This window comes from Pseudochaenichthys georgianus, unplaced genomic scaffold (assembly GCF_902827115.2).
Source record: "Pseudochaenichthys georgianus unplaced genomic scaffold, fPseGeo1.2 scaffold_407_arrow_ctg1, whole genome shotgun sequence".
NCBI classification, from domain to species: domain Eukaryota; kingdom Metazoa; phylum Chordata; class Actinopteri; order Perciformes; family Channichthyidae; genus Pseudochaenichthys; species Pseudochaenichthys georgianus.
This window is the reverse complement of record NW_027262972.1, coordinates 123,944-137,590: the sequence shown is the minus strand read 5'-3', so window position 1 is coordinate 137,590 and position 13,647 is coordinate 123,944. Positions and strand designations below refer to the sequence as shown.

At 41.1% G+C, this 13,647-nt stretch overlaps 2 protein-coding genes across 4 annotated transcripts; one reads left to right on the top strand and one right to left on the bottom strand.

Annotated features, from left to right (window-relative positions):
• Window positions 1–281: 281 nt before the first annotated feature.
• Window positions 282–5,494, bottom strand: rnf114 (ring finger protein 114). The gene is made up of 6 exons (XM_034078293.2): window positions 5,312–5,494; window positions 4,610–4,760; window positions 4,266–4,372; window positions 2,435–2,549; window positions 2,229–2,336; window positions 282–2,122 (listed from the first exon to the last, which is right to left on the bottom strand). The coding sequence occupies exons 1-6, from the start codon at window positions 5,446–5,448 to the stop codon at window positions 2,057–2,059; spliced, it is 684 nt and encodes a 227-aa protein (XP_033934184.1). The 5' UTR covers window positions 5,449–5,494; the 3' UTR covers window positions 282–2,056.
• Window positions 5,495–6,930: 1,436 nt separating this feature from the next.
• On the top strand, window positions 6,931–11,119 carry spata2 (spermatogenesis associated 2). 3 transcript variants are annotated; one of them, XM_034078289.2, is made up of 3 exons: window positions 6,931–7,033; window positions 8,022–8,831; window positions 9,251–11,119. In XM_034078289.2, the coding sequence occupies exons 2-3, from the start codon at window positions 8,499–8,501 to the stop codon at window positions 10,601–10,603; spliced, it is 1,686 nt and encodes a 561-aa protein (XP_033934180.1). In that variant the 5' UTR covers window positions 6,931–7,033; window positions 8,022–8,498; the 3' UTR covers window positions 10,604–11,119. The 3 variants fall into 3 exon arrangements, with proteins under 3 accessions (XP_033934180.1, XP_033934181.1, XP_033934182.1); XM_034078290.2 differs by lacking the exon at window positions 6,931–7,033 and adding an exon at window positions 7,040–7,118; XM_034078291.2 differs by lacking the exon at window positions 6,931–7,033 and adding an exon at window positions 7,144–7,519.
• The last annotated feature ends 2,528 nt before the right edge of the window (window positions 11,120–13,647 follow it).

Sequence of the window (13,647 nt, the reverse complement as noted above, 5' to 3'; positions counted from 1 at the left end):
TTTGGAGAAAGGTTGGCTTATTTCACATAGTCCACAATGAGTTATTTTCACTATCACAAACCTTTTGCCCTGGGCCTGATTATGACAACAGAGCAAATCCAGACTTTAGATTGATGCACCCTGCACATTACCTCCCTTTTAACTGATCTCTCTCTCACACAAATACACACTCAGATACACACACACATTGTGGTCATCAATCAAAGCAGCAAGTGTTGTTTCTCCCCCCACACATCTCATACACAGGTATAAATCACTGCGCCTGATTTCTGGGGCCAGGGTTTAAATAATTAAAGAGCTTTAATTTACCAGGATTTAGCACCCCTTAACAGTAGGGCTGACAAAAGAGAATGATAGATATATTGAGAAAGAAAAAAGGTCATTATACATGAGAAACACAGACAACATTATTACAGATTTTACTGGAGAGGAAAACAGACATAGGGCAAAGTGGCACCAAAGACTACGTGAAAAGGCATTAAGGTTCTGTCTCGAGCTACTTGATCTGGGTGTGTTAACATTTATTTACCTGTTGGTAAAAGACAAATGCAATGCAACCATGTGTGAATATTTGCACTATTGTATATGGTTGATTTGTGAGTTACAAGTCATTGAGAAAAAAAAAAAAGGTAGACACAATCCAATTTTTCAGAATTGAAATTAAAAACATCCAGCAAACATCAAGCAAAGTCAAACAAAATGTTCTTGTAAGTGTACATGCTGCCATTTTTTGAGGAATATAAATAATAAACATGTTGATTTTGTATTTAAGAACTGTTGCGGCAGTGTTGTTAAGAAATATGAAAGCCAGCAAAACAAACTGGACTGTTTTGGGGATGAAGCTACCAAGACACTGGGCATTAAAATACAAACTACTGTAATAACATTTAAAATTCTGAAGTGATGTCACGTCATGGACTGTCTAAAAGCTAAGTTATGGTTATAACAAATATCCCCACTAAAACCTCTAAAGATCAGTGACATTTTTGTATGCTGCATATAAAACCTAAGCTGGAGAACAACACATTGAGTACAGCACATTTATAGAATGAAGTCTGTGTTGAATTATGTCTTGAAAGAAGCCACAAGGCTGGTGGGAGCCAGTGGATGTCATGGATGGTGGAACTCTACTGCCCCCTTATGGCCAATAACATGCAACAGAAAATGTAATTCGAATTAAAAATCACAAAACTGACCAATAATGACACACTAATGGTCTCCTATTTGCATCTTTTGGTTCACTGGATGAACTATTAGCCCTAAGAGATTAGGAAGTCAGAAACAAGATCTACCAGCAGGCACAAAGACATAAGGGAGAAACATTACAATAACGCAAACAGCCATCATTTGGCTTTGTTTGACCCTCATATTATTTATTCTTTCCAGTAGATCTCTGAAAACAGAATGAACATACACTCTCTCACACAAACTATGCTAGAAGCAGCATAAAAAAAGAAAGAGCTTCCATCTGCTATTAATTCAACAAAAAACCCTCTCCACTTTCGAGAGTAAACATGCAGAGTCACTCTTTAGTAGACTATTTTATAATATTGATAACATTACTTGACCACCTCACTGAGTGAAGTCTTTCGTTTGCTGGCAATAGTTAGCCACCTAGTGGTCGAACCCTCTTATAACATCAAGTATTGACGACAGGGACAATTAATTACAACTTTGGAAGTTTTTGGCTATATGACACTGTGCCATCAATGAACAAACAGCTTGAACAAACAAAATTCTGTAGATATTTAACAAACTATCAAGTCTACCGACTCAACTGGGGGGAAGATAAGAGTTTATCACACCAGAAACACAGTATCACTCCTAAGTACAATATGCTTTTTAACCATATTGTATGATTTATTTTCTGATTATAAACCTATAAATCAATAGAAACAATACCAATTGTCCTGTGACACTGATCACCAAAAGTAATATACTACCACCCCCCCTCTTGAAGGATGAACAAAGTTTCAGTGTGTTAATCTGTTTTTTCAAGACTTCCCATCACCATCTTCCCATCACTGGATTCCTGCTCAGGATTGTTATTCACACTTCAATTGTCCATCAGGGAGCGCTGTAGAGCTTCCTGGATCATTGTGTGCTCATCTGTGGAGTAGTCCTACAAAGACATGGGCGTAAGGAGAGAAGAAAACAGAACCAATTAGGAAACTCATCGTTAACATCACAAAGATAAACTCTAGGCAATGTTTAAGGCCTTAACTTACAACAAAGGTGTCATAGGAGAATGTGTGTCTGATCTTCAAGTGCTGGAAAAAGTCAGCACTCCTGTAGCTGGGGTCCCCCCAAGGCATTGAGGCACAGATGGGACACACCTGAACAGACACATAGTCAAATTAATAATGCATCTATAAACAAATTAACCCTAACTTATTCCAAATAATACGTTAACATTGTAGTGTAGATTTCCTACCACTTGTCGTGTATCACGACCATGCTGGGAAGTGCAATGTTCGACCAGACCGTCCTGATCGAGGTTCTGGCAGTTGCAGTATGGGCAGGTGAAGGTGAAGCGATTTGGTACTGGACTGTAGGAAAGATACAGAAACAATCAAATGTGTTACACCACTGATTCTGTATTTGAACATGGAGAACAGATGTAGCTCTCCTTGCTGTGAATCAAGCTAAAACCATGTTTACTTGTATTTGCTGCCGAACTGGTGACTCGGGGAAACGGAGTCTTTAGAGCAAAGCATGGCTTTGACAAATAGTAATCACAAAAATGTAACACTGTCATACTAAACATAGTAGTACTGACCTAGCTAGTGGGGCCCACAAATAGAAACTCACATGCACTTATCGGCACTAAAATTCTGACATGGCACTGCATGTAGAGAAGCTTGGATTAAAAAACACATATAGAGGAGAGCTGAGTCTTTACTCAGGTAGGCAGCACTCCACCATATATTTACATGTCAAATAGTTTCTCTGCTGCTAATTTAAAAATGAAAACCTGTATGTCAAGGAATATATAACAGTCAAATAATTAACCCTTATGCATTATAAAACCTTAAAATAATTAATCCTTGAACATGAACATGTGCAAACTAAAGTGAGAATATTGACATCAATAAAGTCCAAACTAAACTGCATTCAAATGATAATGCTAGGGAAATAAGACAGCTAGACAAGCAAATCTACTGAAAACTCTGAAAGGTCATAATGGGGTCCAAACATTGTTATTCTGTTAAAAGGTTTAACAGAATAAATCATTATTGATGCCTTTTTCACAGCATAGCTACTTTCTTATGGGCTCACCCTTCAAGCAGAACAATCTGTTTACAATAGGATGTGGTATATGTAAATATACCTTATCCCTTCATCATGCAGACGATTTAATTAGTGAATGCACAAGTGTTGAAAGTTGTTCAAAGAACCAGTTTTAGGCACCATCAGACTGGATTGTTAAGTTTCCCCCACAGTGATAGGGGTGAGGAAAAATGCTGTTCACAACTTCTAGATACAACTAAAACAGTAGGATCCAGGTTGTAAAACACTAGTCTTTTTCTATAAGGTATTTAATCTTACAACACAACACTTTGTCTCTGATAAATGTGTTAAAGAAATACAACACCCAAGTCATCCTGGGCAGCTCCCTCTCCTTTGCACCCCACATCAAAAACATCAGCAGGACTGCATTCTTTCACAAACTAAACCTATCCAGACTCCGCCCAACCCTGTCTCAATCCAGCACTGAAGTTCTGGGTCATGCATTTATTTGATTGTTTTATATACTGCATTGTCTTGTTTATGTCTCTTATGCTGGTGTTATGTATTGTGTATCTTGTTTTGTATGTGTTTGTACGGCGACCTTGAGAGCCTTGAAAGGCGCCTATATAAAATAAATAAATAATTATTATTATTATTTGTAACATCCCTTATAGACGACTGCAATGCTGTCCTCTCTGGCCTTCCCACCAAACTCCTCAATAAACTCCAAATCATTCAGAACTCTTTTGCCCGGATCATCACCAAGGCTTCTGACCCCATCTGCACCGGATTGAATACAAAAAACATCCTGCTCCTCTTTTAAGATTTTTTCCTGAAATGTAAGGTGTTCTTGGGTACTTTGAAAGGCTAAATAAAATGTATTATTATCATTATTGACACTTCACTTACCAGTAATGCCAAACAATGTAATGTTACTGCTCACTAAACTATTGAGTGTTTATTATGGAGGCCATAGGGAGTTAGTGAGTAACTTCAGCCAGGGCCAGTGTTTTACTATTGGCCCTCTATCTTACCTAATGATGGCAGGCTGGTTCTGGGCAGTGGTCCTCACTCCCTCCTCAATATACTCCTGGTATTTTGAGCAGGAAGCTGTATGGCCTCTCATCTGAGAAAGACCAACCTGGATAGTAAGAAAAAACACATCAGCAAGTGCACAATCAAAATGATACACTTGTCAATGTTTTGACACTGTAATTCTCTCACTGTGTCAATGTATAACTACTGACACTCAGACTTAGACTCAGTATCGATAAAGTTTGGACATTTGTAGTGATGATATCCTTGCATGTTTTCCTAATCAAATTCACAACAAATGAGTCTGCGAATTTTTGAATGTGTTAACTTTTGCATGAAATACCTGTGCTCCACATCCTTTACATGCAGCCACTGATGATTGGATGACAGCCTCTAGGTCAGCAGCTTTAGTCCAGTGGCCGAGCCCGGCCCGACACACAGCACAAACGGGTTTCATTGGACGCAAACACTCCTGCAAACAACTCTGACAGAACCTGCCAAGAAAGGGGTGAATAGTGTAAAGATGAACGAAGTAAGGGAAACAAGACATTGCAACTCTGATCCATTTTAGATCTGGTATCTATTTACAAGTGTCCCTACTATTTATAGGCTCCCATTTCAATACAGAAACAGATGCTTTCGATTGTTAGAAGATCCATGTATAGCTCTCAACTAGAGCTTCCTGTAAGTCCTATGGAAAGTCCCCACCTCAAGAGGGCGCAGGGACTTGTAGTTCTTTAATGTGATTTGGTGCGTCCAAGCAATGGGGATCGAAACTACAACTCCCAGGTGGTGTCGCCTCTTTGATGTAAACAAAACTGAAACTGGTTTAGCGAACTGGCATTGGTTTTACCAAATATACAAGTAAGCTGAATTATAGGATCATAACAAAAACAGGAGCACGCATGTCCAATGTTTGCGACTATGGTGGCACATGTTTAAAACTATCCTTTCCGCACAGTGTGTTTACCTCGAACCTTTGCATCGCTAGTGTTCGAGCAGGGTTTAGGGGAGGACGATCGAGATAAAAAGGCAAAATACTCACGTATGACCGCATTGTGTCGTTACGGGACTGTCGAATATTTCGAGACAAACTGGGCAGAGGAATTCTGACACGTCGCTGCTCCCATCAGAGACGTTCTTCTTGTGCTGTGCTGCACTAAACCCTCCGAGCATCGCCATTTCTTTTCTTCACTGTCTGTCGGTCCCCCACCGACCGTTCACGTAACGACGTCATCAGATTCTAGGTCTTTTTTAAGGAAGAGGGCGGAGTTATCACTAAAAATACAACATATCACAACATTTTCTAAATATTATTGTGTATTAGTTACAATGCCAACATCCTAAAAAGGTAGATAAATAAATAAACCACTACTGATTTTAAAAATCAATTGATCTGCTATTTTTTTAAATGTACAAAAGTATAGTCCAACATTTAAAATCAGAATGAGACGTCCTTTATTTATCCAGTTGGTTAATGCACATGTTAAATATATTTAGACGGCATTCAAGTAGGTTATTGTACGCAGAATCTTGAGGTACCCTACTTATACTACTTAAGTATTCATTTTACTTTTGTAGGCTACCCCATTAGCCTACACCTTGATTCAAATATTGTACTTTGTAGTAATATCACAAATAACAATTATTTACATAATAAGATGATCAAAACAAAGTATAGATAAACTCAATACATTATAATATATGATGAACTCTTCAATGCCTCCATTAAATTCCGTAACATTAATATGTACATTTGAAATTGGCCATTCTGCACAGTGATTAAGTTTTGATGCCAACTTAGTATAGTTAGAGTAAAAACTGTTTTACGTATAAGTACTTATTTCACCATTGAACTAGCATACATAGCCTTCACTTAAAGAAAGGTAATGTCAATATCAAAAAGGTAGATAACTGAAGCAATTGCTTACAAAAACAGCTTCTTAGATTGATGAGTGTAAGGCAAGGCAAGGCAAGACAAGGCACGTTTATTTATATAGCATCTTTCAACACAAGGCCATTCAAAGTGCTTTACAAAAATGAAAGACATTAAGAAAATGGCATTTAAAAACAGTCATTAAAAAGAAAAGATAATAAAATAAACATTAAAAGAAAACATGGATAAAAGTTATAGTGCAGTTTAAGATATGAATAGTTAAATTAAAAGCAGCAGCAAAAAGAAAAGTCTCTAGCCTGGATTTAAAAGTAGTAAGAGTTGTAGCGGACCTGCAGGTTTCTGGTAGTTTGTTCCAGATATCTGGAGCATAATAACTGAACGCTGCTTCTCCATGTTTAGTTCTGACTCTGGGGACAGAAAGTTGACCAGTCCTGATGACCTGAGAGTTCTGAATGGTTCATAATTTAGCAGGAGGTCAGAAATGTATTTTGGGCTAAAACCATTCAATGTTTTATAAACCAGCAGCAGTATTTTGAAATAAATTCTTTGACCAACAGGAAACTAGTGTAAAGACTTCAGAACTGGAGTGATGTGATCCACTTTCTTACTGTTAGTGAGGACTCGAGCAGTGGTGGTGTGTTTTTTCTGATAAAGATTGTATATCCATGTACCTCGCACAGTGATGAAGTCGGTGGGCTCTGCATCTTCTCCTCCTCCTCCTCTTCCCCCTCCGGCTCTTCTCAAACAGCACGTGGGCCGGGCCCCCAGTGCTGATGAACTGTCAGAACTGTCCTGGCGCATGCGCAGTGTGATGATGGGAATTTCCAACAGCTGAGGAGGCGTAGCTAGCCACGGCTAGCACTTGTAAAGGTAAGATGTACTGGTAGTGGTGTTACAAAAACGGTGTGGCCTCTTATTTGGAGCAGAACTAGACTTGGATGATGTCACAGTGACGGTATAGGCTTCGATAATTGTCTCTTAAATCGCAAAAGATGTGTATCTAGTGGTGGACCGCCCTGCTAGCTCAAGCAATGTTAGCTAGCCAGCTGCGCTGAAATGGGCGTTCACTGCTGAGCCGATATTCGACTAGGGGCCCATGCGAGTGACAGCATCGGGTTTTGTTGGTTTCAGTTTCATGAAGAATTAACATACACGCTGTCTTTGAGCCGTGTATGTTATTATCAGCGTTGGTCGTGATAGGTTGCAGTTAATGCGCAATACTAATGCAAGGGGCTGTTGCTAGCAAAGGCATGATGTTGCTAGCTCTCCAAACGGATGCTCACTGAGGTTGATGTGTGAGGCAAACCACAGCCAGGGAACCAGGAGCAGATACACTGCTGTGATTCCAGCTTTACGGTAGAATTAAGACTAGTACATGTCTAGATTTTCATCCGTATGTACACAGTTATTATGGTGTTGTTTCTTTGAGCTAAGCATGAGTATAGGCTACTATTTTGTAGTACACGCATGTTGTACCGCTGGCTCACATAGTCAATAGCGCAAACAACATTCGTGTAATACAAAATAAGTAAGTCTGTCAACAGTGAGACCCGATTCCGGTTCATGTAGAATGTAATTAATATACTGTTAGTCTTGGTTGCGTATATAGTGATAGTTATCTATCAGTCCAAGTATTGACTATACGACCGATATATAATAGGCCACACAATGCACCCATCAGGACAGTTACTGAGAGAGATAGCAATGGTTGGTGTTTTATTGTTACAAATGCATCTTCTGTTGGACTGAATTAACGAGACTGAGTCAGAAGAAAATTATGTGTCCCAAGTGTCCTCCTCTATTTGTGTATCTGATTTAGAGATGTCCATTTTCATATGTCTCTTCTGTGTCATTACAGCTTGGAGACTGCTAAGAAGACTGCACATGAATGTGTCTTCATGATGACTGACCTTCAACTCTCCACTTGCTGTAACTAAGAAATGGAATAGTCCCAACTCTGCTTTGACAAAGCGTGAAGCAACCACTCCTCCTGACATCATCTTCCACGACATAGGCCTGTTTGTCTGGAAACAAGTCAGGCTTTGAGCCAATACCAGAGATGCCCGTAAGAAAGTATCCCTACAGGCTGAAGCCTAGCTACACCAACTGAAAGCATAAGACAACCGCATCTCTCTTTTTAAAGGATGTGCTGCTGATTGGATGCTAAATCTCATTCTTATTCCACCTCTCCAGACGTTGAGTGTGTGCCAGGGTTTACATTGAATATGGTGACCAAAAATGGTGCTTGAATGTGGCATACTGGTGCAGAGTATGCTAAAGAGGGTGAGGCTTTTTCAGAAAAGTACAACAGCTGACTGATAGTCTGCTGCCAATAATGGATGCCAAGTTAAAGGAGGACCTTTTTCGAAGGTATGTAACGGCACTGGAGAGGCGTCTGGAAGATGGAGGTGAATATACAGCAGGGGACAGAGGGCGGCATAAGGACAGCGAGGCCCTACTCTCAACAGCTACAGCTCTGCTAGGGGCCTACCAGCCGGATCCTGGACAGCGTTTTCGGATGGTTCGTTTCTACGAAATGGTGGATAATTCTCTCCGCTGCCAGAGAGGAGGCAACATCAGGAGCCTGGAGAGAGCCTTCAACACATTAGAAACCATCTGCACCAACCTCTTGCTATTCCCCTGGAAGAAGGAGTTCAGATGTATTAAAGTGAGTTGAGTTTATTACTTAAATATAATGTATGCTATTTGTCTCAATAGTTGATCCTGTACCTAATAACTCTCGTAAAAAATACAATAACGTAAGGCTACACAAAATTAGCAACTCTGTTATTAACAATTAAAATACATCCTACACTATACATAACAAACAAATACTGCCATCTAATTCTGTTCAAGTTTAGTACACTTAGTTTGTTATCAATGGTTTGTATGTAAATCAACATTAAACACCCCATTGGTTATATTTTCTAATTATGTTAAATGTTTTAGATCTTTCTTTGTGGTTAACTCGGTAGCAAAACCAACCTATAAAGTTATATGTTATCAGAGGAAGAACATGCAGATTTGAGCTTTATTGTGTCATGCTCTTTTAATTGACTTTTTGACACCAACCCATTTGTCTTTTAGACCTTCACCGGCCCATATGTGTACCATCTGCAGTCAGCCATCTCTGATCCTGAACTCCGGACTCTAATGCGCACCATTGGCTACGCCTGTGACCATGATTCGCAGTTCCATTTGCAGGAGCACCCGGGAGGCACAAATCATATCCGGCAGTTGGCGTTCGAGCTCTTCTTGGCCCAGGCAGAGTGTCGTCTGCTGGGAGAGGTAGTGGCTCTGGCCCGTGGCTCGGCCTCAGAGCTGGAGGCCCTGGAACTCCGCAAAGGTTGCAGAGATGATGCAGCCGGCTGTGCTGAGGCGCTCCGCAGACGCGACAGCCTCGGGGCCGATATGGCTCGGCTGTCTGTGCGCCCGTTGGATTTAGAGAGGCCTCATGCCCACCACCTGAGGCGAGGTAGCCGACCATCTAAGTCTGTGGATGTTACAGATGGAGCTGGTCACTGGCACGCAGCAGTCAGCAAGCCTGTGTTAAAGGCCTCGCTGAGTTTGAGGAAGGAGACTCTGTTTGTGGATGCAGAGGAGGATATGAAGGATGAGATCCTCCGGCCCCTCACCTCAACGTCTCTCTTCTCTGTGGCCGCTCCTCAGTCCTATAGCCCTATTGCAGATTTCTTCCCTATTCAGTCACCTCCCCCGGCTGACGCTTACACATCTTACCACCTGTCCTCTTTGGATGAGATTGACTTGTACACAGAGAGGGGCGTTGGGACGGGAGGAAGGCAGACCCCCTCTCGCCCTCCTTCCAGAGAGCCTCGGGATCAAAGGGATGCGTGGCTGCTCAAAGCTCACGGCAGTGTGAAGTGTCAGGGCTGTGGGCTTGCCTGCTCCTCTATGGCCTCCTGCCAGAGGTGTGACATGATCCTCTGCTCTACCTGTCACGATGTGGACCCCTCCCCTTGCTGTGGCCTACAGGACTACCACCCGAAATCCCCACGGCCCCTTGACGGATACATTCCTGTGAAGGAAAAACTCTCCGTGTACTCAAATACGCACTCCCACTCCCATCTACATCCGCACCCCCTCACGCTGACCCACTCACACTCCCACCCCCACCCTCACCCCCAGATGGTGGAGAAACCCCTCATGTCCACGAAGCTGTTTGCCAGCAAGTCTGTTGCCTTGACAACGCCAAAGGGAGGCAGCAGTGAGCGACTGAGCTTGGGGGGATCGCGATGTGGGTTTTGCAACAAGCCAGGGGCATCCCACACCTGTGTGAACTGCTCCAAGGTGTCATGTGACTCGTGCATGGGCCTGTATGCGAAGGATATTTGCACCAGAAAGAATCCCCAGCACAGCTTTGTGCCCAACCATCAGCTCAACTTCAAATCTGGCACCATATCTCACCTGGTGTACCGATGAATGAGGCAGACAGTATTTGTTTCTCCCTCCTAGTCCCCTCCCTCAACCCGCTGCATAGTCTCGCACTATTGCTTTAGCGCTGTTCCTGGTTATCAACTCATTCACTATCTCCCCCTTTATCTGCTAGTCTTTTAGCTCTATCTTACCCTCTCTTGAACTTTGTACATTTTCTCTTACCATCAGTAATGGCCCTGAAATGCACATGCCACAGAGAGCCATATTGTCTGCCCATCTCTTTGCATTGTACAAGTTCAGGCCTTTTATCTATTTCTTCTTCCTTTTACCCTGCTACCTGCTCTTGAGTAGTTTTGTGATGTTGTAGCGCTTTCCCCAAATCCTCAAATGTTGTCCTCTTCAAAGGGGAAACTGGAAAAAAGGGAGAGAATTCCTTCTTATTTTGAATGAATTCCGTCCAAATGAACATATATACTTTGCCTAACTTCCCAGCTAAAAATTCCTCTAATATATAATGTGTGTGTGTGTGTGTGTGTGTGTGTGTGTGTGTGTGTGTGTGTGTGTGTGTGTGTGTGTGTGTGTGTGTGTGTGTGTGTGTGTGTGTGTGTGTGTGTGTGTGTGTGTGTGTGTGTGTGTGTGTGTGTGTGTGTGTGTGTGTGTGTGTGTGTGTGTGTGTGTGTGTGTGTGTGTGTGTGTGTGTGTGTGTGTGTGTGTGTGTGTGTGTGTGTGTGTGGAAAAGACCTCTGAGCTTGCATTGTGAAACAGGAGATCTTTTTAAACTTGAAAAATAGTATGGATACACAGAAAACATACACTGGAAGTCAATAGTATATATATTTTTAATCTCTATTCTCTAGAACAATGTGAGACTGTTAAATGGGCATGAGGTCTGGCATTGGGACTTTTGGAGTTTAAACTTGTGTCTGTGGGTGGGGGTGGGGGGGGACATATCTCAAAGGGACATATTGAGACAATGGTCAGATGCCATATATTATATTCAAAAGATTATGCCTTGTAAATGAACCCTCAATTGTTTCTGGTTATATGACTGAGGTCTAAACGCTGCTGTTGACTTGAGACATTGATGAAGATAATGAAGATGTGTGGCGTTGACTTCTTTCTGGTAAATAGCCTGTTGAGTTGTGTCAGTTTCAATCCCCCCCCCATTCCCTTTCATCACACTCCTTAAACCACCATGGCCCATGATGTAGTGCACCCTTACCAGATCAGTCATTCCCAGCCTCAGGTGGAGTCACAGGAAGTCTCCCACTGAGCCTCAAATCAAGTCATTATGCTTCTTTGACAGTGTGTGAGCATGTTGATAGTATGAAAGTGTGTACTCTGATACGGTTCCTGTCTACCTCAAATGGCTTCAGCTTATACACCCAGCGAGTTTGACATTGTGGTTTCAAACCAGCCCAACTTGTGTTTCAGCTTTTAATTAGCTGATGATGTCACTTATAAAAGGTTAGCAGAGGTTATTTATCTTGTGAGATAAACCTTGGCTTTGTCATCTGAACCAAATGGCACAAGGTGTTCTGTCTTGTAGCCGTTTACACTTTCTGTTACAGGGGAAGATGAACATCTCTAAATGATCAGGCAATTCAATACAATAGCCCTGCATCAAATACTACCGTTGTTAACCTAAACAGTGTGGGGTTGGGTAAAATGGTCATAAAGGTGCTGATTTAGTTTGATGGTATCCATTCAGCCTGTGGTAGTGAAGTGGATCGTATTGAACTGTAAGTTGTCTGTATTTTTTCCCTTTGAAAAAAAGACCCCCATTCAAATATGTAGCAGTTCAATACAACTGCACCTACGACTATGAGCTCAAAATAGAGTTGAATGAAAAAATACCTCTCTGACATGGAGTTAATAACATCTGATAGTTTAGCTTATCAAAGGTAGCATTTAGCACAAGGCTATTGAACTCAATCATTACAGGGATTTATGTTGTTGTGTCTTCCAGCCTGTACAGCATAGTGATGCCAACTTTTCTTATTTGAAGACCTTGAAAGCCCTCTCTTAGTACCTTGATTCGGTGAGTTTCCTTAAGCATGCTACTGCCATTTGCTGTGGACATTTACACAAAACTATTGACATAAGGGCTGAACAAAACTGTGCTGACATGTAAACTGAGTGTCATACATGTATAAAGTATCTAAATAGTGATGAGGTTTTCATTGTTAATGTAAAGGGATACTTTATGATGTATGTGGCAGAGGATAGTCACCCAAGGGCTAATTTTGAATCACATTTCATTAAAAAAAAATGTAGGTTATCTTGACAGATCGTGTTCTGTCAGAAATAACCTTTAAACGCCTTAAAGCTCATTCAGCTGTCTTATCGAGTATTTGAAGTGTTATTGACATTTTGTTTTACCTGCTTGTAGGTTAAACATTAACATGGTTTTGCAAGGCTACAAGTTAATATAAATCTTGATTTATGACAGCTACGGTAGGAATTCAGAGTTATTACAAAACAGTGAACACACAAGTATGGATTCCCTACCATGCGCATACTGAACCATGTATTTTAACAGGAGCAACTTACAACTTGTAACCCAATATATGAACTATGTGCTTTCAAGGGTTATTGCCTGTAATAATAACCATATTTCGCCTGGAAGGAATTTAGTTTTGCTTTCAGATATTACCTGAACACTGGTGTGGTTACAGGGAGTGATGTCTGATCTCTTCTGTTCATTCCTTCCCTTTAAAACTCAGTTGTTTGTCTTTATCATGTTAAACAACTTAAAGAAGGGAACTTTTGATACTGTTTGGATGTAGCTGAAGGGTTCTTTGAGAGATGCTTTTGGGTCAACGTTGGCTAACCTAGGTGTGACAAAAGTATTCAGTGATCTAAGGGGAGGTGTGCAATCGTTTGCTTTTCGTATAAGGAAAGCCTTTCTACATATTTTAAAATATTTATCATAGATATATTTTAGTTGCGCTTTTCCATTTATCGCAAATCATACCAGCAACAAAGCGACTTCAAGAAGTGTTGAGCCATGTTGAAAGAATGATCATATTGCCAAATGAAGAACAAATATATGGAGTGGAAAGTGAATTCCCGTTGCATGCCCAGAT

Excerpts from the sequence above, each read along its gene's own strand:
- rnf114 (XM_034078293.2), bottom strand. The coding sequence starts at position 5,448 with ATGGCGATGCTCGGAGGGTTTAGTGCAGCACAGCACAAGAAGAACGTC. Across the intron at positions 2,550-4,265 it reads AACCAGCCTGCCATCATTAG|TCCAGTACCAAATCGCTTCA; the intron begins GTAAGATAGAGG and ends TCTTTCCTACAG. Across the intron at positions 2,337-2,434 it reads GTCGTGATACACGACAAGTG|GTGTGTCCCATCTGTGCCTC; the intron begins GTAGGAAATCTA and ends GTGTCTGTTCAG.
- spata2 (XM_034078289.2), top strand. The coding sequence starts at position 8,499 with ATGGATGCCAAGTTAAAGGAGGACCTTTTTCGAAGGTATGTAACGGCA. Across the intron at positions 8,832-9,250 it reads AGGAGTTCAGATGTATTAAA|ACCTTCACCGGCCCATATGT; the intron begins GTGAGTTGAGTT and ends TTTGTCTTTTAG.